Source organism: Trachinotus anak, unplaced genomic scaffold (genome assembly GCF_046630095.1).
Source record: "Trachinotus anak isolate AG129_WGS33_773 ecotype Australia unplaced genomic scaffold, CSIRO_AGI_Tana_v1 ptg000021l, whole genome shotgun sequence".
NCBI classification, from domain to species: domain Eukaryota; kingdom Metazoa; phylum Chordata; class Actinopteri; order Carangiformes; family Carangidae; genus Trachinotus; species Trachinotus anak.
Window position 1 is genome coordinate 9,682,015 of NW_027273872.1, and position 21,997 is coordinate 9,704,011.

General features: G+C 41.6%; 1 protein-coding gene across 2 annotated transcripts in view; it reads right to left on the bottom strand.

Annotated features, from left to right (window-relative positions):
• Positions 1 to 21,997, bottom strand: part of afg2a (AFG2 AAA ATPase homolog A) — a 115,237-nt gene that overhangs the window by 2,160 nt on the left and 91,080 nt on the right. Inside the window, exon 16 of one of the 2 annotated variants that reach the window (XM_071458191.1) lies at positions 20,347 to 20,511. The exons of the other annotated variant lie outside the window; for it this stretch is intronic. Within the exon in view, the coding sequence (XP_071314292.1) occupies positions 20,347 to 20,511 (165 nt within the window). The remainder of the gene's footprint in view (positions 1 to 20,346; positions 20,512 to 21,997) is intronic. 2 annotated transcript variants of the gene reach the window in all.

The following is a 21,997-nucleotide window of genomic DNA, read 5'->3' on the forward strand; positions in this document are numbered from 1 at the left end:
GAGGAGATTGTTCACTGGCCCGAAGCGTTGATGGTCACCGCCCTTCCCTCTGCAGCTGCACAGTGTGGCATGCTGTGTGACATGCAAGCTGACACTAAATATTCACATGCACAGCATGCAGCAGAACAGTTTACAGCTATTGTGTATGTTACACTGTCCCTTTACACTGGTTGTGAGGTCCTGCTGTTTTGCTGTGAGACTAAATCACTGCTCCTTGTTAACAAAAGCATGAACAATGTTTCAATTACGTCAGGGCTAATTATTTTCCAGCATTTATTTGAAAGAAATAGAATTTCCATGGACCACCTTATTATGTTAAGAACAGGGTCTGCTTGACCTAGCTGTTGTTTTATTGTTTAAGAGTGTGACTTGCCATCTGGCTAATGTTAGCCTTAGATAATCTTCATCCTGCCCCCATCACAAGTCCACTATTTACTACTTTTTCTAAAGTTTTCTTACAAGGACAGACATTTAACTGAAATTTTGTTGCGATAATGTGAGGAAAACTTGGTGGGTTGGAAGGGGAGCAAGACTGTAACAGTATTTGCTAGCTAATTTAGCTATCTAGAAAATGTTAGCAAGCAAGCATAGCCAGGCTAATACATTACTGCTTCAAAAAATGAGATTAAAAAGTAGGTTTCGTGACAAAATTGACTTTGGATTTACGCTGAGGATTAAGTGTGATGGACAAGGAGTTAGTAGGTTTTGGTCATTAAGGCTCAGTATCAAAGTGTTCGCCCCTACAGCAACAACAGTGCAAAGCAATAAGAAGTGAAAGTACAGTGAAGCTATTAAGTTTCCTCACTGAGGTCAGCTGAAGGTGAGAAAAACACAAGGAACTCCACCGAGTTATTAAATATCTATATTGTCTAAATGTACTAATTGTGTAAGTGTTCATTAGTCAGTTTTCTTGACTTAAATTCAGAGGGTCAAAACTCTGTGAAGCTAAAAGTCTAGATGCAGAGTTTATCATTCAAAATATCCCCACATTTAAATGTAACTATCAACAACATGACATCATCCTAAGCAGACACACTGCATAGACTTTGTGGCGACAGGAAGGGCTACAGCAGAGGTTGTCAACTGTCAAAGCACATGACAGTCGTGGCTTTTCTCAAGACTGCAGAGTAAAATGAGGGGAGATGGCTGTTTGAATGTGCTCTGGCCCAACTAGCATGCACGACTTGGGACAGGTGCTTTGCAGATGTCAGGATGTGAGGCCTATCCCCCCTCCCCTCCTCCTTCTTCTTCTGTTTCAAGCCAGTGAGCAACATGATTTAGGCAGGGTAAACACATGGGGCCGGGTTAATTTTGTATAAGGGTTTCCCATCATTCAAGTCATTTAGGCCTGTCAGTAATAATGATGCAAAACAATGAGGCCATGGATCCCGGTTCCCTGTTTACAAACAGAGTTTGAGGGCGAGCAAGCAAGGAAAGGAGTTAGTGAGAGAGCGCGCGAGGGATGCCACATGTTGAACAATGTGATTTAGTGTTGTTTCCAAGCAACATCCATAAACAGGAACAGACAAACGCTACGGCACAATCAGACTGTAATTTCTTATTTACGTTGAAACTTGACTTACAGGATAGGTTAGCCTTCTTGTGCCTCAATCTCATGATTCAACGGTTAATAATTATATTGCTGTTTATTTCCACAACACCCCTTGGGTTTATTAAAAAAAAAAAAAAAAAAAGGAGGGGGGGGGTGGGGGGGGTGGGGGGTCCAGAACTGCTCTGAAGTACACAAACGACATACGCACACACACAGGCCCCCACATTCATGGTTGCTGAGTTTATGAGCTGGTCTGTGAAGGCGATCAACAAGCCAGTGTTTCCTGCTGTGTGTTTGCCCGTACAGGCCTTGAAAAAAAACATAAAGCCACAAAGGCAAACAGGGCGAGCGAAAGAGCCAGTTTGTTTGTTAACGTGAAGGCATTCCTAGACCGGAGCCAAAAGTCCAGCACTGACCCCCCTCCAGCACCACCTTGATACCCCTCAACAACCCCCCCTCAAAAAAAGAGACCTACAAGCCCTTAAATACGGGTGCTCCGCACTTCTGAGGAGGAAAAAAAAGGAGGCAGGCGATAGCTGCAAATGCCCAGAAATGCAATTTGTGTGTGTGGGGTGGGGGGTGGGGGGTGGGGGTCGGTGGCGAAAGAGTGCTGAATTGTGGCAGGCTAAATAAATTATAGATCTCTCTCCTTTTTTAATTTTATTGCAATGCAGACTTTATTTTTCATTCCCTTCATAAATTATGTCAGCAATCACTTAAATATATGGAGAGGGCTGTGCTGATGCATTGCAGTGGCTGCTCTCTGGTGATGTGGGCGAGCTCAGAGTTCCTGTAGGTGGCACGTAGCCAGTCGTAAAGGCAAAGCAAACGAGAGAAAAAAAACAACAAAAAAAAACAGCAATCATCAAGAACCTCTCAGTTTGGAGAGGGGCTAAAACTTGCTGACTCAAGATGACCCAAAAATCGGTCTGATACTGAGTCAAAGAGGGAGGTTTTGATGACAAAGCAAAAACTGTACAGTAAGCTCTTCCAGTGCAGCTGGTTCAGGTTAAACAGTAATGCCTGTGACAAACTTCTACAGCAGTCACTGAATCATGGTCTTCAGTCAGTTCATCTGCTCATTCAGCAGATGTTTGCTGATGATACAAACATTCTTGGTGACACCAAACTCCCAATATTGTAAATCTTCATGGGTCCACCCAGTTCCTAATATCTGATACAAAACCCGGGACCCGAGTCATGCCGGGTCTAAATTATACTCAGTCTAATCGGGTCTGATAGGATCCTGTGGGATGTGTTGTGTGTCCAAATGTCAACTATCAATAGATTCCGGTCAACGCTCGATCAGCTGCAGATCATGTGGTGCACTGTAAATGGTAAATGGACTTGCACTTACATAGCTCAAAGCACTTCACAATGGCAGCCACATATTAACCCATTCACGCACACATTCACTGTACCCATGACACATTGGACACAATTTGGGGTCCAGTAACAAAATGCGGACTGGACCTTCAGATTAGTGGATGACCCCTTCTACTTCCTGGTCCAAAGCCGTCCCAGTCATGGTTAGAGACAAATGTGGTTTTTGAGGTGAGACCAAGAGCGTCAACTGAAGGTCACGAAAAAAAGACATATTGTTACTCTTTTTGACAGCGGCTGTTTGTTATTGGTGGAGTATATGTGTCACTTTTCTCCCTCAAGGGTTCCTTTGGATTGGTTCCAAAATCTTGAACCCGTAAAACCTGTGATTCACACATTCGCAACTGAGAGTTCCCTCTTACAACCAGTCCTCTACTGGTGGGTACTGAGATGTTCTAATGGTGAAGCAGGGAGCATATGCTTTGCTCAAAGGCACACCAAAAAATAGGGTGGTGCTTGAAGCAAAGTAATATCAAAAAAGTTTATAGCTGTTCTTAATAGTCACGCTTATAGGCACAGTGAAAAGCTCTTGGAGAGAGGAGCAAGGTGCCATATTCATTGCTTCATCGACGCGCCTTTTCTTCCCACAGGACATTCATGATGTTGCACTCATATACACAAACAAAAGGTGAGAGGAGGTGTGAAAAGAATGGACTACAAAAAAAAAAGGAGAAACCCAAAGGAAGAGCAACAGAGGACACAGAGAATAGTAGAAAAGCAATATGGAGAAATGGATATATAATGTTGAGTAAATAAAACATATAAAGTATTGTTAAAATACAACGTGCACAAAGTTTAAGGTTCATTATATTTCCTTATGTCCAGCTTAAATCCCCTTTGTATACTCCACCGCCACCACCAGCAGAAATGCCGGGAATCTTTGTGTCAGTCATTCCACCTTAATAAAATGTCCATGGAGCCTCTTAAACCGCAGAGCTTTTAAATGGGTCGCTGGAAAAGTGATAGATACTCAATTGGAGCGCCCACCACATCCTTGTTTCCACATATTCCTCTAATGACAAGTTTCCCCTGGTGGTTCTCAAACCCCTCTGAAAACCAAGCCGCACATGCACGAACATACAAACACATACACATGTTCTTAAACACCAAAACGTACCCGAGGACATATATAAGTCTTGTTGAAAAAAGTTAATCATCACTCTGCTTACTTGCTGTCAATAAGAGTCTGAAGCAGTGGTGAGAGTGGTGAGGAAGAGGGGGGTCTGACTATCATAAAGACATGTTTGGTTGAGACTGGCACATTAACCTCTGCTGACTGTTAATCATTTCATACAGACAGGAAAAGTAATTTAGATCTCCAATCGATCTTCGAGTGCACTAAAGATTTACCTCTCCCAAAAGAAACAGCAAGAAAGTGATCCGAGGCCAACCGTCTTAGGAAAGTTTGATTTCATTGTGGAACTTGTTCAGAACTATTTAACACAAGGTTAAATTAATTTCCAACATCACCCTCAGGGGGTAAACACGTGCAGAGTCTAACTGTTTAGAGTCCTAGAAGACAACTGACAACAGAACCACATTAAAGTTTCTCTAGGGCTGTTTAAGTGTAAGAATGGAAACACAAGTAAAATAGCAAACCAAACGTTAAATTTATGCCACTGATATCAATGCTGAAGTGGGCAGCACTTTATAATAAGACAAGTGTCTGGAAGTTGTAACCACTGACTTTATTCACGGTAATAAATCACTTATTATTGCTTCATGTATTGTTATGAGCCATTGATAGGAACTTTTCAGTTGCAAGGTTTTGACCATTTACCTTCTGGAAAACAGCTGCAGGGCAACTTACTAACATTTACATCTGGACACTTAATGGATTATCTATTTTAAAATTCTTTATTAAAAACTTACTAATTCCTGTGATTTCATATTACCTATTAAGAGCTCATTAGAGAGTAAAAACTCATGATTATTAATGACTTCATAAACATTCTTAACCCTTTATTAAGGCTTTATAAATCTTACTAATGGGTATTTATTTGTGGATTATTAACAGCAGACTATCATTGTTAAAAAGGTTTTTACAAAGTTATAATAAATGAATTATTGCAAATTTTAAGCATTAGTAAAAATGATTTATTAACAATTAGTAAAGCCATTAGCTACAACTTATAAACCCTTTTTATAAACCTTCTAATTAACATGTTCTATTAGAAGGTGGTATCAGGCTTTGTATTAGTAACTGATTGAATTTAGATTTGAATTCTAGTTCTGTGACAGAGGAAGGCAAAGGATTTCAGTTGGTGCAGTCTTTTTAATGGGGTTATGACATGAGGACGGGCACGTGCAGGGCTCAGGGCTGCAGGCCCTCGCTCCCCCCTGGACTCACAGCAATTAGAGTGCCACAACATGAAACTCTGGATACAACAGTGGCCTTTATGCTCTATTGGTCACTGAACTGCACTTCCCAGCGTAGCTGCAGCTACACCCTATATCATGCCATTTTCAGTGCACACAGCTATATCATGTTGGATATACAGTAAATAGTGTATGTGGAGTGATATACTGCAGCATGTCCAGCGCTGTATGTGAGGTCCTGTTGTCCTTGTAAGATAAGACAATACGAAGCTTTTAATGACCCCAGAGAGGAAATTAGGCCGTTGTAGCAGCGAAATGGTAACAAGATACAGCAAAGAATAACAGAGTATAAATAAGAACATAGCTAAGTGGAGGCTGCATAAACACACCTGACACTTTTTAGCACCAGAACATGGCAAGTAAAAATATATGAGTGAAATAACAAGTCATGAGTATCAACATTTAGATGGAGATGCAAAATAGCGACACTAATAATGTCAAGCATTGTTGCAGTCATGGAAAAGAACTGGAACTGAAAATGAGCAGCATAAAAAGAGACTTATAATACCTGAGAAATCAAAGGTCAACAAAGTGATAACAAATATCGTATGTAGAATGTGAAAATATGTGCTTGTATTCAAACTAACAGGTCTACACAAGGTGTGTGTACAGGTGCATTGTAAACAAGAACACACAACTTGTGCCATGTGCCAAGTCGTCAAAAATAAATCGAAATTAAACAAAAAAATTCATGTTCATGTTCAGATATGAATGTAACAAACACATCTGAGCACACTGATTTACATGCCTCCCACATGTCTGTGGCTGAATAACTATGCAATTCCAGATTTTTCCCATCAGAATGTCCCTGGAGAAGGTGAGACAGGGCGCGTGCCATGAGACAACCTGTTCAGCGCGACGAAAATAAACCCTTCTGGAGAGGTGGAGGGGGTGAAAAAAAAAGCCAAAAAAAAAAAAAAAAAAAAAAAAGCTTGCGACTGCTGGCAGTACATACCAGCGTTCTCAGGTCAAATCTGTCTGGTGTACTTTTCGCTTCCTACTTCAACAAAGGCGCTCAGTGAGTGTATCAGACGCCCTTAATGAAGGGCTTGTTAGCTGGGCTACCGGCAGCAGATCCACTAGACCCGGACTGTGTGTTTACTATCAATCCACCCTTGTCTCTACAGCGGGCTACATCCAGTCCTCCCCACCTCCCTCCTGCCTCACCCCCTCCCTCACACACAAACGGCCACATTTACAGGAGCGAGCCCCAAATGCCCCCCCGCCCCCCCACAAAACCTCTCCTCTATCAATCCACAAGCCCTACACACATACTTTACAGTGCACACACACACACACACACACACACACACACACACACACACACACACACACACACACACACACACACACAGAGTCTCAACACACTGCACTTGCTCGTATAATATATAATACACTAAACAGGCATGTGCACACACACACACGCACACACACACACACACACACACACGTAACACGCTACACTCACAGTTACACACAAATATGGTGCACACACTCACAACATACAGTACATCTACGTGCAGGCTGCATGCAAACATGTCCAATCGGTCATGGTGAAGTCTTATACAAAGCAACATGTATGTCTGCTATATGAACAGTTAAACACAGTAACAGCTTCTCCTCTTTTTTATGATTTACTTATTAATCATAACTTCAAATAAGAGGATACAACGTGCCACAAGTGCAAATTATAACCAGTCAGTCCAGTCAAGAATGAACTGTTTATGGAAGTTATTGTATTATTGCTGAAAAATCTTGACACAAAAAAGAATTGTTGAGTGAAAAGTTGTGAATCAGGCCAGACCGCAATATCATTACTGATTAATCTACAACTGTTTTCTCGATTAATCAAGAATTAATTATTCAACTTGATTAAGTCATGAATGAAAGATCAGAATGTTCATCAGCGTCCCAGAGTGAGGTTTTCAAGGTTAAAGCAACTAAATTCTTTAATTTCTGTCTGAGCAACAGACTTTCAGTTTACAATGATGTAAAACAGAGAAAAACTGTAAATCCTCATAATATCAAACCATAAACAATATTAACTGGTTATCAAAATAGTTGCAGAATGATTTTATTGGCTCCACTGTGCAGAAAAAGGAAAGAAGTATAAAAACAATAGATCGCATGTAGTTGAACCTGATGCTTTGACAAACATATAACAACAGGTTTTCAGGTGGAAACTAATGGACATACGGTATAAAACAAAATTACAACAGTAACATTTTAGATTCCACAAGTTTGACTGAATATACAGATGCAGACACATACACTGTTGGACAGCTGATGTCTAATGTCAGAGATATTGGCTCTGAGTGGAGTGCTCTTATGCAAATGGAAAATATTAATTCCCTCCTCAAAAATTGCCCCCAACCACACCACAGTATCACCACCGCTACCCTAACCCCGTCACTGGAAGAAAAAAGAAAAAAAAAAAAAAAGCCATGCTGCATCCAATTTTCAGAGAGGAAATTAAATAATATATAAATCAAACGACGTCGGGGGTGCAGAGCCCAAACACTCGACCAGAAATAAAATGTTTCATCCTCCAAAAAGGCAAAGAGGAAGTGTCTGCAGTGACATGCCTGCGCCAAGAGAAACAAGGCCTGACCACAGCTCCATGTGAAACCTATTTAAGATTACAAGGCGAGAGAGAGAGAGAGAGAGCAAGAGAGAGAGAGAGAGGGAGAGGGAGAGAGGGTTAAAGAGAGAGAGAGGTGAGGTTAAGCATGGAGAGAAGAGAGTCACGTGGGGAGAAAGGGGGTGAACGGAAATATGGCACATGATCATAAATAGAGTGGAGCATATGTGTGTGTGTGTGTGTGTGTGTGGCTGTGGATGAATGTGCTCTAAGCAGAGGCATTTAGACTCCATAGAAAACTCTGATGATGAAAGTGAGATCGCGTGGGCTTCTCCGCACCACATTACACCTGAGACAATACAGACTCGGGGAAGATGCTACACACGAGTATTCCAAATGATCTACACCTTTGCTTTATTATAATGTTGAGTCACAGTGCTGTCTATTTATTCCACCTCTTAGCCGAAATGAAATAAACCTCCCTCAAAGATGTTCACTCCCAGTAACCAGACAAGTTAGTTACGACAAAGAGTTAAGATATAATTTAAAAGGTACAACTGTAGGTGCACACAAGTGTGAGGTGTTAACTGCTGTCATAAGGTTGGAAAGACGGATTCATGTCCGAAAAGGAAATGTTTCTTTATAATTTACACAAGGAGTGCATCGCTGATCATCACTGAAAATGATTATCTTCACGATGAATCTATAATAACATATCTGGTATCTATATATAAAGAGATAAGATATCTGTCTAAAGGAAATGCTTTTATTGTAAGACAGATCTAATCTGTGAACCTGTGAAGTATGCAGGTTGCTGTGCACAGTCAAATGTTGTGACAGTAGAGGCTCAGTGTGAGGCATGTTTTCTCGCCACACAGGAAATGTTTGCTATGAACGTGGAGGATGCTCTGATGTTGCATGACTCACTGCTGGGCATAATGTAGGTAAAGTAAGTGATTTTCAGGATGGAAACCTCCCACAAGAGCTACCTAATAACTTCCATGGCACGTGATTTACTGTTATCGTCTTAGGCCCATTACCCACCTCATGTTTTGGAAAGACCTGTGTGGGATCGCACCTGTGTTGGGGCTACACAGTGTTAAGATTGTCTGTGTGTGTGTGTGTGTAGGGGAGTATAACTGGGCCTCGCCTTTAAGGGCATATTTGTCCTCGCCCCTTAATCAGACGAATGAAAGCTCCACATTCTCCCTGGACTTGGGAAGGCAGGGATGGCATATTTACCAAACACACCCACACCGAAGTGACCTGGAGACTCAGAATGTACGTGTGTGTGTATGTGTGTGTGCATAAGTGATGTATGTGCATTTAGTAATGTCAAGGTAGGTAAAACTCCACCTGTGTGATGTGCTCCACTGAAATGTTCTCTTTCCTGTTTCCTCCATCTTTCATAGAACACACAGTACCTGCATACATGCAGTGAATGTTCACGTGTTAGTGAAGCGAGTACAAACTCCATTAACAAACCCCAGTTACACTCTGCCGACCAACATCTGACATGTTGATGTCAGATGGTCAGAACTGAGACACTGGAGGTTGTAAGCTCAGGATTGCCTCCACCTACTGTGGACTCCAGATACACCAGACATTTTTACCGTCGTAGACTTTCAATGAAGAATGTTCATTTGACATTTCTTTATGATAAAACACCACAAAATGATCCAGGCTGAGCTGCACAGAGTTATATTCTTACTTTATGATGATTTTTAGAGCATTGCAAGCAAGAGCTGTAAGTTGCAAATGCCAAATGTGCATGACTTACTTCAAGTGAGACAAAGTTACTTTTGCTGAACAGCGGCCACTGTGGCCACAAGTGGTAATTACAAGGTCATTATGCAATAATTTGCCTTCATTACCCATGATTCTCTTGAGTCATATTTTTCTGTGACATGGAAAAATGTGGTGTAACAGGTGCACAAGTACAGAGGAGTCATAAAGTCAGTGAAGTTCAGAAATGTCAGTTACACCGCATCTACATTAGCCGCCATAAAGCACTGGTCATACTAGACCAAGTGAGGCTATAGCTACAAAACCCCTATGTATATTCACTGAAAAGCTGTATTTTATTTACTATATGAATTCATCTCTTTATTCATAAGAGAAAAATGTCATTAGTTCTTTCAAAAATTATACAGTGTGGGTTTTAAATGGTATATAATAATTTATTCTATAAACTTCACACACAGTCTCCGTCTAGCGTGAAAGAAAGTTTTTTTTACATTCGAGAGTCAAACTGTCGACATTTCAATTCAGCCTTTCATAAGTGTAGACGAAGAAATATATAATTGACACTGACTTAATGGAGTATCCTGTGTTTTTACTTCTTGGCTCCGCTGTCACTCTCCATTTTTATTAGCTACTTTCAGGTTGTTCTGCAGTTCTCTCTCTCTCTCTCTCTCTCTCTCCACAGTTTGATGTCTTTCTCTTCACCCCCTTTCTCTCTCTTACTCTGTCCCGTCCTACCTTTCAACTCTTCCTTTCTCGCTCCATTTCTTTCTTTTTTGGCTTTTCCGACCCACCTTCTGTCTTCTTGCACAGCCAAGGGAAACAGCACAGCTAGTGCGCTTGTGGACTCATATTTCCAAGGAAAAATTCAATTTGTGCTCACCATGTACTCGCACATAAACCACAGTGGAGGCTATATATTTATAAAAAGTTAAATTAGGGCAGATTGGAGCCATTTCCCTCTCGGCGATCACTGGCCTTTTGCGTGTCACCACAGCTCGCTGGCTGAAGCGGGAGAGGGAAATGATTTCTTTTTTAACCTTTATTTAACCTGCAGTGTCGACTAAGAACAACATATTCACAATGACAAGAGGCAAAAGGCTCGCTGGAGAGGAAGTGAGGCGAGGTGTTTCACAGTCACACAGCCTTACAGAGGCGTGAAAGGCTTTTTCCTCACAGCCTTTGTTCAGCTGTTTGACTATGTTTTCCATGTCGACTATGTTTTTCTGAGTGGCAGTGTGACCGCTTCTGTGGTCAGCCGCATAGAAAATAAATAAAAAAAACACACACATGCACATACAGACACACACACACACACACACACACACACACACAGAAGGCTAGGGGTTAAACCATATTTTGGAAAATCACTGCAAGCTTCAGACCTCATCAGACATACATTCCACCAAAGCTGACATGTTTATTCGATGATGATTACTGATCTTTTTTTTTTTTTCTTCTAGAGTCCTGGACTGATGGCGTACATCAGCGTTCATACATTGTGTAATGTCACTATTATTCAACCAGCAACACGTTTTGTTGATGCATTTTTTTGTGCCTGTGTCCTTGGTGATAAAAATCTATGCAACAACAAATACCAGGTCATAAATCAGACAGACGACACACAGAGCCAGAGGAGGAACAGCCACAACCACAACAGGTGTTAAGAGGAAACTATTTGTCTTCCTGTGAGGGTGGTTTTGCTCAGTGTGTGTGTGTGTGTGTGTGTGTGTGCGTCATGGTGGTGTGTGTGTGTGTCATTAAACAAAGCCTTATTTGTGATTGAACTCTTTTAATCGTCGAAAACAAGCTTCTGCAAATCCAGCATCTGCTCAGGCTTTTAAAATATGGGGTTTACTAAAAAGTAAAAAAAAAACAAAAAAAAAAAAAACTTAACATCTTTACAAAACAATCTTTAACTGATGCAAAAATGCACCACAGCTTTATCAAGTTACAACTCAACATGTTGACTTTGTTGACAGGCAGCTGCAGAGTGGCTCAGTAATCTAGGAAACAGGGGGAATATCAAGCATCACAGGCAGCACATTGACGTCAAGACGGACTGTTGATCTGATGATTTCTACGTCCTGCACTGGAACAGGCTTGCTCATGCCAGTGTGAAAAAGAAAAAAACAATTGCACCAGTGAGTTTGAATGGCTGTCAGCCAAGCGTCTCAGACACCTGGGCTCGGACCAAAAAATCTCTCCCCCTGTTGGAGGGAAAAGACCCACCACTACGGAGGTCGCTGTTGGTCAAAGGCATCTGTGACAGAACACAGAGATATTCTGATACAGTTGAAGGCTGCAGCTTCAAGTTTTATTAAAATGCCTCAACAACCACCCCTCGCCCCCTCCCCTTCTTCGGAGATGGATGTTACGACATTGTGAAATCTGGAGGGAGGGCACCCAGAAGGGTTGGCACTGCCTGTCAGTTGTCGTCACCTCTGCGTGCTCTGCATCTAAACAGCGACTTCCAGCTCTGTCTGTTCTGGGTTCATGCACAGAAAACCTGATTTGTCAACAACTTGTCAAGATCCGCCAAGTGCTCTTTGCTGTGGTGTTTTTATGCTGCACTTCCTGGAGGTCACCTGTCAATCAAACACCGCAGGGAGGTCTGTCACATCCACTATTGATGGAGCTTGAGTTTCTGGAAGTTGTGTGCTCAGTGATTGTCATTACTTGTTTGAATGACTCAGTTTCTTTCCTGTTCAACATATCAGGCCTGCATGTCTGATGATGTTTCCAGGGAAAGAAGACCTGACAGCTAACAAAAAAACGTTCTTCAATATCATTAAAACCAGATGGTAACAAAATAAAAATTAACTTTTAATTAACATATCCGATGATTACTTGTTCGTGAGGCATTTCTAAGCTCCTTGCGCATTTTAGTTTCTAAGTGCGAATGAAATCCAAATATTTGTCAAGGAGCCATTTTTCTGTTAGCCTGGTAATCAAACTGAATCACTGTTTTGCTTTATTTCATGATTCCAGTCCATGTTTGCTGTCTATTGTGCTGGGAGGGGCTTATTTTGCCCCAGTTGATCAGTAAGGACTGATGTAACCCTAACACTGATGCCATTTTCAGTCAACAGTGAAGTTGACTTAAAACGACCTGTAGATGTACAGAAGATAATGTCCTCATTTTTTTGTCATTAAAAACAACAAACAATTGTTGCTCCAGATGTCACAAGAAGACTAATGTGATCAACACAGGTGTGTGTGTGTGAATATAACTAGGAAAACATGGAGAAGAAAACATTGATTGCTGTTTTATTTTTGTTATCTGGGCCTAGGTTTTTGTTGTAGTTGAACAATAAAGCACTATTTGAAGTTTTGTGACATAACTTGTACATACAAGGTTTTGGGATACGGAAAGGCTTTCTGCAAGATCACGACTTTTGTATTTCTTTATTGGATTCCGCTGTTGTCTATACAGTTAAAGACTATTAAAAATAAGATTCACACTGACAGCAGGTTAAAAAGTCATAAGCTGTTTCCCAATTCAGGGGCCGCATCCTTTGGAGGCTGCATTTCAGGACTGATCGAATCACAGCGATGGGACGAGGCTGTCCCATTTCAAAGGCTCCTTCAAATGTGGCTGAGAAATGTGGCCATCTTTTCACATGGGTGGATCCTTCGTGGCCCCACCTATCCTAAGATCCATTGCACGCTAGAAAATACATAATATATATTGAAAATAATATGGCAGCAAACAACACTGACAGAAAAACGTCACATGTTGTCGAGGTTGCTCAGTGACAGGGGCCACGCTTTGCGACACAACGGTAAGGACAGGCACAGCTGATGACACAAAGTGAAAATCCTCCACATACCAGACCATCTCATTTCAGTTCGACCTTCGCGGTCTAAGACGGCTACAAAGGGCCACACCTTTATAGAAGGATGCCGGTGGTTATTTTGTGCTCATTTTTAATATAAAAATTAATGTTAAAAACAGCATGAACCCTCGGGTTGGAATGAAATCTCTTGATATCTAAAATTAAAAAAAAGTGCTGTATTGAAACCTGAGAGGGCTTCAGCTTTTCAGCAAGGCTACAAACAAGGCCTGGAACTGACTCGATGCTTGTGACAGGCTGCAATAAATCCTCCAGGTCTTTTCCTGTCAGGGCTTGATCATATACAGAAAAAAAAGAAAGAAGTGCAGCAGCATCACACCTTCCTTCAGGTGCAAGTTAAGCCCATCTTCTTCGTGACAACACTGCGATTACAGTATCAAATGTTGCTTCTGTTTGGAGGAGTGATGGCAGAGGTGAGGAGGGAGAGCCGGCAGCAATTTTCTGGGAGTGTGAGGTGTGTGTGTGTGTGTGTGTGTGTGTGTGTGTTTGTGTGTTTGTGTGTGTGGGTGAAGGGTTTAGTTGGAAGGCGAGGGTTGGGAAACCAGATGTCACTCCGGGCAGGTAGGAAGACAGGTGATTTTAACAAGCTTCTCACTCCAAGCTGACAACAACTGTGTCCTCCTGTGTGACCCCCTCCTCCCCTCCATCTCCTCCTCCTCCTCCCCGACCCTGCCTCCTTCTCCTCTCAAACAAGTCTGAAATCCCAGGAATGTAATTAAAGTCAAAGCTTCAGGTAGTCAGACTGCCAAGGCTGAGGACCGAAACATTCTCAGTGTGCCTCCACAGCCATGTACAGTATCTGTAAACACCCAGGTAATCGACCCCTCTGTAACCAAAGAGGAAAAGAAATGGTAAGGTGTTAATGCTAACGTTGGCTATGTAGCAATAGTAAAACTTGCTCTTTTAAACATCTTTAAATGACACACAGTTCAGTTTGTCTCTTGTGCTATGTCTTTTGCCTGCTACATTCTGAGGGACTAGAGATGTGTGGCTTATGCCAGTAACTATTTGCAAATGCTGTGTCCCACCTACAGACCACAGGTTTTCATGCCTCCGCGGGTTGTCTGTCTGTTTGTCCCATTCTCATGGACACAGTATCTCAGTAACGCTATGACGGAACATCTTCAAATTTGGCACAAACATTCACTTGGACTTGGAATGATGAACTGATTAGGTTTTGGTGGTCAAAGGTGAAAGGTCAAGGCCACGGTGACCTCACAAAACACGATATTGGCCTTGTGAATGCATAGTTTTTGAGAACTCCTCAAGGAAATCCCTTCAAACTTGGCACAAAAGTCCACTTGGACTAAAAGACAAACTGATTAGACTTTGGTGGTCAAAGGTTGAAGGTGAAGGCCACTGTGACCTCACAAAACATGGTTTTGGCCTCTTGAATGTAACACCTTGAGGGAATTTCATCAAATTTGGTACAAACATTCACTTGGACTCAAAGATGAACTGATAAGATTTTGGTGGTCAAAGGTCAAGGTCATATTTGAACAAATTTTAGCCATTACTTAAGACTTCACACAGTGATTATGACAAAATTTCACACAAATGGTCATTATTTTAAGTGGCTCAGGATAAACAGGGATGTAATCTGAAACTCGTCTGAGTCGCGGAGGCATACAACCACAAGGCGGTAATTCTAGTTTAAAATTTCAAGAGGACGCTGTGGACCTACAAGTTACCGTGCAGCAACAGCAATGTTGTGGCAAAGTTACAGGCAAAGTTGCAGGTTTGTGATCACAAAGAAGCTTTTAGCTTTGATTGTTTAGCCAAACATTTCGAAATTTTTATCCTGCCTTGTTCATCATGCAGCAGACGGTCCTCGATCACCTGCAACTTGTCAACAAAGTCATGTGACCAGTTGCAGGCCATCAACCTGCACAAAAAATTCAGTCTGCTCTGGAGTATTACAGCACTGTCAGTCAGTCATTTCTTATCACACAATGAGCTTGATTAAAACTTTATACAGGGAAACAGGTCATGGTTGCATCTGATACAACTGGAGCACAGCAAGCACATGCTGGATTTGAACTGAGTCGGCTATGTATAAGGAGTTGAGGCTGCCCTGACCAAATGTGTTTAAGCTTCATGGTGACACCACCTGGAGTTGACGGAAAATTTGGCACGCAACTGCAAAGCCTCCTTACGACCAGGCAACAGGTACAGAGAAGATGGGGGATGCAATCTAAGGAAGTGCGAACAGTAAGGGAGCAAGTCAGTGACAGTGCACTGTATATGATATGAAAACTGAAACTGCACACTGCATAGTGGCCTCCAGCTTCAATAAGCATCTTGCTGTTGATTTACGAGCCCTCCTCGCCCTCCCCCCCTTCATCCAGCATGCTCCCTGGAAGCGTGGGCCTGACGCACGGCTGACCAATGTTCGTCGGCTGTGGCTCACCCAGCTGCCTACTGCATTACCAGTTAGCACGCCAAGTCAAATATCATGGCTCAGTGCTCTGTCACACAGACAGAGAGGTCCAGCTACTCTCAATGTCCACACCAAGGCAAAGGCAATACCACTCATTCCTCCCAGTTATATAAGCTCTTAACTCTGCCAGAGGATGTGTGGTACAGTAGCTCATGATACTGACTGCAAAATCTAAAAATATACACTGTATATCTCTAATATACAGATATATGATTGTGTAATTCTACCTGCCTGTCTGTCATTGCCTTGGTATCAAAATTTGCATAAAAAGCATCAAAATCTGCCAGTAACATTTATGTGTCAAACCTAAAATCAAGACATTTGGTCAAACATGTTTCTGCTCCACAACTGGTGTCTGACCATAAGTTACTGGGAACAAAAAGGCAATAATAACTTTCTATAAGTGATATTCCCACCTTCATATCTATTATCATCATAGTGTACATTGTACCTTAACAGTCCATTTATGATTTTGAATAATCTTTTGGGATTTTATTGTTTTGTTATATTGTTGATTTATACAGCAGATTTTTACATATACAGGACATGTGCATACTCAGTGGTGGGCCTATTGTTTTATGCATATGTTTTTTTTTAAATCTCATCTGAAAATGAATTGTCTTTTGTTTAACAAATGGGTGAAAATCTGATTTAAAAGTTGATAATTTGGAAAATCTCGGTGAAAAGATTGAAAAAAAAACTTAATTTCCACCACAACCCGCTGAGGACTAGTGGCAGATTGTCTAATTTCTTTTTACTCTCTATTGCAGGAAAGATTTTCTCAATGGTCAACAAGATGATCTTGTTGTCTGTAAACTGTGGTGATCGGTGGCTTCCTGCTACAGGAAACACAAACACTTTTGGATTTGTGCAGCAATAACAACTAGGTGAAAAAAAGGGATCTGGGTATTTTTTCAATAAAAATTGGTTAAAAAAGAAAAGAAAAAAGAAAATGATGAGCCTTTCAACTTCAACTCTGTATCTTCTTGTACCTCGATATTAAAACCTTTCGGCGAAGAGCAAGTTAAAGAAGAGCAGGTCAGGATATGACCAGTCAGCAGTCATATGCAGTGTGTTTGGACATTCATATGTTTATTTACTTGTTGATTTGCTGCATTTGTCCCTTGGTGCTCTTCTCTTGTAAACACAGCATTATCTTCAGTACTGTGCTGCTCTCTTATCTGTATCCTGTTTTCCCTCAAACTTCCCCTCAGCGATCAGGGGAGTTTAAGGTTTCATCTAATCTAATTTGATCTATAGCGTTGGTATGTAAAATATAATACGCACACAGGTGAGACTCGGCTTTTTTCCCCCCTATGAGCTCTTATCAGCATGACTGTGGCATGTCTTTGAATTTTTGTGGGGTTTCAAGAACTCAATGGCAAGTGACTGCAAACCTCCATTCCACAGATGAGACACTACACCAGAAACCCCGATGTCAAATACAACACCTGATAGCGGGGGGATTGGTTTCTCTCTGCATACCTCCTCCAGGTGTACGCCTGCTTTAGGCTGCTTTTTGGGTGGGGGCTGCCTAGTCAGGAATCAAGGAGAGAGCGTGTACTTTCAGGATATGAACAGGCCCTATAGATAACCTCAACCTGCCCTCGAGAAGATGATAATGTCAAAAGAAAAGATGGAAACAGCTCAACACCTTGCTGTCCGGAGCAGACTCTGATTTAAGAACTGATAAACAGCTTTCAGAGATCGCTGAAAGAATGGTTGGGTGTGTGCATCTGCAAGTATGTTTAGAAATGTTAAAGGACCTGAAGACTTGGTATGTCTCTACAGGATTAAATGTTTGTGAATAAATGTGGTATAATCAATGTGTAAGTAAAAAAAAAAAAAAACAGGTTGGATTGACAGTAGTACGTCTCAGGCAACACAAACAGTCTGAGGATGGAACTAACAAATAGCTTCCTGATCATTTAATTGGTGCTTTGCTGATTAACAGATTAATTGTTAAATCTACACAGAATAGGAACAAAATGACCATCACAACTTTCCAGATCGCTAGGTCTTCATCTCATGTCTCTCTTCATCTCTTACCCCAACCGAGGTCACAAGGAACTTGGGTGTCAGGTTTGATGACAAGCTATCCTTCTCTGACCATGTTGCATCTGTGTCCCAGTTGTGCCGCTTTGCACTATACAACATCCAAAAAAAATCAGGCCTTAACTGACTCAATACACCACCCAGCTCTTGGTCCAGGCCATGGTTGTCTCTCGCCTTGACACTATACCCTTGCAATACCCTTCTGGTGGGCCTCCCTTACAGTCTAACATTAGTTGTTTACTTCTGGTGATTGTATTTATGCTTCAAAAATCATAAAGTGGTGTTCAGTTGGGAAGATTATCGTGCTGAGCAAAAAATGTAAGTATCATAAACTTTTGTTTGTCACAGCCAGTGGAAAAAACCCATTGGCTTTTTGTCGAGGGAACTGTGGCGATGCAAAAAGTTGTTTTTGACATAGAACAAAGAGTGTGTACAGTGAAGTGCAGGAGAAAATGACCTGACTTGCCGCTCATTTTAATTATGGCTGCTTGTTAGTTGGTGGGGCATCATGCTGCTGCCAGAGTTGGTCTTATTATCCTGGAGTCTCAACCGACTGGGTCTGACTAAAAACCTCATCTATGCATGTCCGGTTCAGGCAGGTCTTGCGCAAGTGTGTTTTGGATCACTAACACTTACCCACAAATCCAAACTCGTAAGAACAATCAGACAAAAATCTAAGAAATCTCTCATGTGAAAAGATCCAGTATTGTTCCATCTTTTCCAGATAATAGTGGTTTCACGTAAGAGCCCATTGTTTATAGTGAGAGACAAATTTAAAAAGTCAGTTTTTGGGTCCTTTGAGGAAGTTTCTGCATCTAGAACAAAACAACCTTGGTTCCTGCGTCGTCTCACATGACAACACATGACATACTCATGTGTACACAGCAGGACTGACAAACATGTCACACAAAAAGCATGACTGGGACAACAATAAAATCTGTGTTTTCATAGCCCGCCAAGGCACGTTTGCATCTGAATCGTTTGTAAATGGCTGTTTTCTGAGCCTGTCAGAAGACCACAATGACATTTCTATCATGCTCATAATCCTCAAAGTCTAAATATACCGTGGAGATTTACATTCAAGGGAAAAAGATACAGTACGCATCTTATGGGAATGTTTTTTTCTTTCTGTCGAATGGTGTATGAACTATGAGTCGCATTGAAGGTCACAGACAAACAAGATTTCTCTGACATAGACAAGACAGAGATAGAGAGAGCCAGACCCAGTACAGAAAATTCTTATACTCTGCAGGGTAACACAGTAAATATTAGAAAAATCTAAACCCTCCCCAACATAAAGTGGGTAGATGAGTTTGTGTGACCAAAAGTTGGAGTATTCCTTTCAAACCTGTGGACTATTTCTTAGAATTTCTTAGTCATTTGTGTCTTGCAGGATAGTAGCAGTTTCTCTGCTCAAGACAATGTGAATCACACGGCAGACGATTGCAGTGAGACAAATCTGTCACACAAAGAAGTGTTTGTGCGATTCCTCCCAGTCCACTGGGAGATCACGAGGGCGCTCTGTGACACAGCACAGACACGACACAGACATCATGGAAAAGCACAGTAACATTTCTCAGCAATGCAGGGATACAGTCACAGGTTCATTTTATTTGGAGGGGGGTCAGTTGTAGTCAGAAGGTAAAGGTGTAGGCTTGTGAATGCAGGGTTGACAATTTGAACCCTTGGTCTACACACTTTTTGCATTGGACATTCCCAGATAAGAAAGTCTGAAGAGTTGACTGCATGGTTGTCAAACTAATATCCCTAAATCTGCTGTGAGGAAACAAAATGTATTTTCAACGATCAGGCCAAAGCTTAAAACTTTGCCAAATAAAAATAGCACTGCAAATATCTTCTCATAAAAACACTGATTATAGTTGCAATCAAGTTGGACGTGGGGCTGAGCGCCGCACAAGTATCAAGAGAAATTACACTTGGCTGAAGAAACATCTTATCTTTACTTTGTGTGTTGCGTTTACAAGTTTGTTGGTTTGCAGTGGCCCATTGTCATGCTACTTTCAATAAATCTTTTGCTTATCCCAGTGAAAAAGCAAAAGCAAAACCAAGTGTTTACACTCAGTACTAATGTGGACCTGATGATAAAACAGGCAGAGCCCTTCGCTGTTGATTTCTGGCAGCTACACTGAGTGAAACTTGAATTTTGAATGAAGATCTTAGTTCATTCTTTTTATGAGTGAGACTAGTTCCAGAAAGAGGTCACATACTCATCTTTAATGTCATTAATCTCTCTGTCATTCTAGGGAAACAAGTATCTGACTTGCATATTTTATGGCTCTGTGACAGTCACAACTGATTCCATGTTATAAATTACTCAAATAAAACCGTAACCCACCTCAGCTCCAGAATATTTATTCGTCTGAGTCACGAGGTCATCGAGAGACACATTTTGGGCTACAGGCATGTTACGGAACTGCAGGGAAAATATTTCCCAACGGGTTGGAGCATCTGGAAGAGGCACGTAGACGATTCGGTCGAGGCGACCTGGACGCATCAGAGCCTGTGGGATGGAAAGAAGTTTGATTTACTATCATATTTCACAAACTGTCACACACACAAGTCTGTGAAGTTAAGCCTCAACACATCAATACAGATCATCAGTGAAATGTTCTTTGACTCGCTGTGGGTAACACATCCAAAATTCAATGGAGTTATAATTCCTTGTACATTTTTTTGCACATGGTCACTTTGGTCACAAAAATACTGTCGGGACACCATGACTCTGACCTTTGACCTCCTCACTGCTTGCTCGTTATGGTGAAGATTTAGGAACCAATGCTTACTCCACGCCAGCACTGAGTGTATTCCTCTTCAGACAGAACTGTGAACCAAATGCCTTAAATGCAAACTGTGAAATTTTAGTTTTCCACTTCTTGCAGTCAGTGTGGAGACAATGTTGACATTATCTGATAAACCCTCCACTTCCTACAGATCACATCTCCATGACCCCAAAACAAGTCCTTGAGTACCCAAAGCTGCCGCTGTCTCGCTTGTCAGACGTCATTAAGTGGCAGGCGCCTCTCAACGCAGACAAGCAGACGGACAGACAAATATGCCCCGTCTCCATTTGCTTTCCTCAGCCAGGCCTGTGACTAGCTGGGTTATGGTACAGTGTTGTTTGGTTTGGGTTGCGTATCTGTTCGACCAGCCAGCTGGTTGAAGAACAGCGGGATTTGAAAATAGCGAAATGCATTTCACTTTATGTGAATTAGCCTTTTCCTTGTTGTTTATCTTCCCAGACTCAGTGAGGCCTGGTTGTAAAGACAGTGGAGTCCCTGGCTTTGGGCCAGACAGGCCACAGCGGGGCTAAACCCTGGACAGCGGAGACGAGGCAGGAGACACACGCAGACGCAAGCCATGCAGGAGGTCACGTCAGGAGAGATCAGTGAAGGTTGGAGGGACTGGACTAGCAGCCTTTGAACTCTTACACGGTCATCACACTGCTATTCCTGCTACTCTACATTCACAACGTAGCCTTCAAGCCTGACAGCCTCCTCATGTCATTTTTAACATAGACTGCACATAGACTGAGAACATTTGCAGTACGTGTTCCTGTTTGCTTGATGGGGAGAACAGGACAGTTTGCAGAGGGTAGTTTGGATAAATGATGCGCTGAAACAGCCTGAGTTCTTGGGTTACATTTTTATAATGTTGATCATTTTGATTTTAAAGTTATTTATCAAGCAGAAATGTCAGAAAATGTGCTGCTCTGTTTAATACCTTAGTTAATGTGAATCTCTTTGGATCGTTAGTCAGACAAAAGCAATTTAATGATGTGAACTTGGGCTCCTGAAAATATTGATAGTGATGACATTTTCTACTGTTTTATGGCGTTTTATTGACCAAATCATTAACTGAATGATGTGGAAAAAAATGATCAACACTGGAAAAGCGGTTGCCAAGGATAAGAATGAACTCTAAATGTCAACCTTTAAGCCAACATGGATGAAAAGTCTTTTTAAAAAAAAAAATCGGAACATCTACAA